Below are 4,481 nucleotides of genomic sequence, written 5' to 3' on the forward strand. Positions count from 1 at the left end.
TTGATTCAATGTAGAAATTGATTACAAGGTCTTATAAGTATTTTTAAAGACTTTTTAAATACTTATAAGGGCCCTGACACACCAACCAGACGGCCGACTGTCGGCAGTAAAGCCAGTCGGACTGATCAGTCGGGTCCCCGAGGTCCAAAAAGTTCCTCAGAACACACTGAGGGGACGCTGACTTGAGCGTACGCTCTGCACGTGTACGAAACGTAATACGTCTCCATAGCAGCAGGCGGCGCTGCTCTGTATTGTTTCCATTAACAGTCTGATTATTTCCCAGAAAATGAAAACCGGCAGCTGATTGGACGAACGCGTCACGTGGGTCTTTTTTCTCCAGAAATTCACAGCCAGACTGTCATGGCGGCTCGTTCACAATACGATCTCATATTGGACTAAAATAGTTCACCGAAACGTGTTTCTGAAAACATTTGAAGAGAGAAATAGGCCGTGCAGTTGCTGAATCTGTCTTCATTTCAGATCAACAAAGGTCAGTTTAAAAGATCTTCATCAGATTTTGAGAGGCTCATCCGCTCCCTGTTTCCGGGTGAGTCCCGACTGTCCTGTCTCTGACTGAACATGTCAGGTCGGCCGAAATGAAGGCCGACGGCTCCTCCAACGGACGACGGCACGGAACACACCGAACAGACTCGAGTCACCGACCTCGCCAGACTGTCAGACGGCCGATGTGTGTCTCCTCTCTAAGACCCAGGGCTCCAGACTAACTTTCTTCACTCGACCCCCCGGTTAGAATGTGTTGACTTGATTTCTGAATCTGGGGCCTTATTTCGTTCAGTTTGAGCTCTTTGTGTGGAGCAGTCATGTCTCCTGGAAGCATCTCCCCGGCTGTAGCTCCCTCTGTAACCAGTAGCTGACCTGAACGCGACCTGAACATGACATCAGGTCAGTCCCAGTGAGACACTTCTTAGTAGAGCTTAGATCGGCCCAAAAAATCAAGCCCGAACCTGCCCGAGCCCGAGCACGTTGTGTCCGAGCCCGGCCCGGCCCGACACATTAACTGTAATTATGAGCCCGAGCCCGATTTAAACCCGACAATTTTTTAATACGTGGGCCGTTATAACTGACGTTCTCAACTACAATTCAGAGTTGTTTGAACTGCAGAAATCTGTTTAGAATAATACAACAAGGACGAAGCCTGTAAACTGCTGTTAGTTTAGAATGGAACGGATCGCAAGTGGATCCGAATGAAGAAACGTAAAAAAAAGAAACAATGATGAACAACATATTGTTGTCACTGCCCACGACTTGTTTAAACTGCTTCCATACCTCCGACTTTCCTCCACACTTGCTCAAAGTTAATTCTCCTGTTTTTCTTTTTTTCTTTACATCTTCAAGCTCCCGGTGTGATGCGTGCGAGAGGAGGAGACTCCGCGCATGAAGTGCTGCATTTTGTAACTGCAGCCTAACTTTTGTACACATTTGTTACTTTTATATAGCCTATATATATATATATATTTATAATATTTCTGATTATGGCATAGCTTTCTCCCCACCCAAATAGGATAATAAGGTAATGGATCAAAAAAAAAAAAAAAATTGCTTGATCAAGGGTCCGGCTCGGGCGCGGTCCGGCCCGGCCCGGCCCGAGGATGTGGCGGAAAATAACGGCCCGAGCCTGACCCGAGGTCCGGTCGGGCTCGGGTCGGGCTCGGGCTCGGGCCGAGAATCTAAACTCTACTTTTTAGCAGTGTCAGCAAGCTTGGACTTTCTCTCTCTTCCTTACCCACACAATACACATCTTACTCTTCTGACTGCTTAACCCTCGTGTCGTCTTCCTGTTGACCATCAACTTTTTGTCGTTCCACGTAAAAATTTTAAAATGAACTTTTTCCGGCGTTTTTCTTGCTTTTTGTCAACTCTTTGTTTCATTAATGGCCGATAAACCTAACTTAAATGACATTATACCTCATTTTTGAGTTTAAAAAAGCAGAAATGATGAATTATTTTGACTAATAGTTAAGATGAGAGGGTGTTGAGTGGATCACAGACTGGTTTATGTCAAAGTTTAGTCAGGACACTGTTTTAAAACCAATTTTGTTTTTCAAAGGAAGTAATGATTAATTTTACCTGTGAAGAATGTTGTCTAGGTTCCATAAAACGTTCATGCAGACATCCAGGTTATTTTGGGGTTAAAAAATAAACTTTTTTTGACTGATTTTTTTTTTTTTTATATTATACTAGTTCTTTATACTAGGACAGGTTTTTATATCTCCTTGCTTACAGCGTTGTAATACATGATAATATATGAAACCGTAACATCAGTATCATGGCCTATACTGTGGCTATACACGGCCCTAACACCGTGGTGGTTTAAAATCGGGTACCATATGCCCCTTTTTAACTTTGAGCCCCTGCCCCTTCATAGGTCTCTGACCAGCTCTGTTGTTTCTCTAATATCTGGAACAATCATTCCCATCCCATAAGCTGTTTTTTGCAATGCAAATGTTGTTCACTGCTCCAGTAAATAGGACCGACCTTAGATACGACCAGGCAATGGGAGAGGGTGTAATTGAACAACGATGGTCACTTCAGAGGGGAATATCACCCATAATGCTTTGCAGTTATGCCCTTGTGCCTTTTGGCAATGTATGCTGTTACGTAATATTGAGGGCCGGGGGGGGGGAGAGGAACTACTAATGAAACACAGTTAGTTATAGTGTCATATTTATTGACTCAATGCAGAGAAGAAGTGATAGAAAACTCTGCTCATTTCTCTGTGACGGAGCAGTTTTAGTGAGGAAAGTTGAAAGGACAGAGACTGACTGACTCTAAACATGAACACTGTACTTTGTGGTGTTTCAGGAGGAAAAGTGCCTCAGTTATACTCTCATATCAGTTTAACATTTTCTCCGTCAGCTTTGTATGAAACCCTGGAATGAAGACAGGAAGAAAATATTTTGTTGATGTTAGTTTATTCATCATGTAAAGCTTCAGTTTGTTCACACATCCCATCAGTAAAGTCTGTTCAAAGACTCTTGATCAATGATTTCATCAACACATTCACTTCATCCACACAATCACGTTGTTGGAACCAGAATCTCAGCTGTGTAAAAGAGAAGAATGAGTTATTGATTATGATTATGATAACAACATTTGGTCCGCCAAATTAATAAATGTAAATCTAGATTTATTTACAAATGTCCACAAAGAGAACAAAGTGTGTAGGATAAAGGAGGTCTGGTGCTTTCTCTCTTCAGAGCCATGCAGTGGAAGAGAAACTAAATACACTTTTAGTTTGATTTGATTTCTGGGTCACGCCAAACATTTGGCCCGTCCCACATGGGATTACAAGACACCTCTATTTAACAGACATCTTCCTGTCCCGCAGATACATAACGTGGAGAAATACATGAATAACAAACAACAACTAATATCTACAGATCATCTCGGTAAAGATCTTTTTTAACATATCGTCCTGTTTCAACAATCAAAGGTAAAATAACAGATCTCAACTGAGCACATTGAGAGCTTCTGGGGCTCCTCGAATGTTTTTCTCAACAAACTAAAACATCTCATGACTTCTACAACGTCAATACAAGCAAAACAAAGTCTAACTAATTTACAAAAACGTTTAGAAAAGCAAATTAATGAAGAAAAAGGGACAAAAATGTTGATAAAATAGAATGACTCAACAATCAGCTCTCAGCAACAAACATGGAGACTAAATAAGTCAAAGAGTTAAAACACAGAATTTAACCCTTAAATGACTTCTGTCTATTTCAGTTTACACAACTCAGCAGAGTCTCCAGTATAAATACCACAAAACATTAGTGCAGCATAGAGGGGCTGAGTGAATGTGGTCTGGACTCTGTGGAGGAGAGTCATGGTTTTAGAGACGCTGTAGAAGGACAGAATACCTGCACTGTGATCCAGGTACACTCCTACTCTGGAGGACTCAGGACCTGAGACGGGAGTTTGGACATTGTTGGACCAAAATGTATAAATGTTGTTGTTACAATCTAACGCCCAAGATTTGTCATTTCGTCCAAATCCACATTCATCTGACCCCCCTGCTCTGCTGATATTCTTGTATGCGACTGCTACAGAAACTTCTCCGTTCCTCTCCACCTCCCAGTAACAACGTCCAGTCAGACTCTCTCTACTCAGGACCTGCCACCCTTCAGTGAATCTGTCTGGGTGACTAGAATAAGACTGTTGTTCATTCATTACTGTTGCTTTCCTGTTCCCCTCAGATAATAACAGCCATGTGTTTACTGTGTTTGGATCCAGTGTGATTTCACGTGAATATTTTAAGAATCCAGCTCTGGTCTTGGGCTCTGGTGGTGGCAGTAAAACGTCCACTTCAGTCCCTGTCAGTGAGACGTTTGTCCTCTTCTCTCTCAGGACGTCCTGTAGTTTATCTCTGACTTCTGACACGGCTGCTGTCACGTCCTCAAAGTAGTACAGAGGACGGATATGGATGCTGGATGTTGATTGGCTGAGTGGTGACAGTGAGGGGT

At 42.5% G+C, this 4,481-nt stretch overlaps 1 protein-coding gene across 1 annotated transcript in view; it reads right to left on the reverse strand.

Moving 5' to 3' along the window:
* Window positions 1-3,246: 3,246 nt before the first annotated feature.
* Window positions 3,247-4,481, reverse strand: part of LOC116041804 (tripartite motif-containing protein 16-like) — a 2,373-nt gene continuing 1,138 nt past the window's right edge. The window contains exon 1 of the mRNA XM_031287860.2: window positions 3,247-4,481. This exon is cut by the window's right edge and continues 1,138 nt beyond it. Coding sequence (XP_031143720.2) covers window positions 3,736-4,481 — 746 coding nt within the window. The 3' untranslated portion in view covers window positions 3,247-3,735.

The sequence above is a fragment of the Sander lucioperca genome, chromosome 14, assembly GCF_008315115.2.
Source record: "Sander lucioperca isolate FBNREF2018 chromosome 14, SLUC_FBN_1.2, whole genome shotgun sequence".
Lineage (NCBI taxonomy): Eukaryota > Metazoa > Chordata > Actinopteri > Perciformes > Percidae > Sander > Sander lucioperca.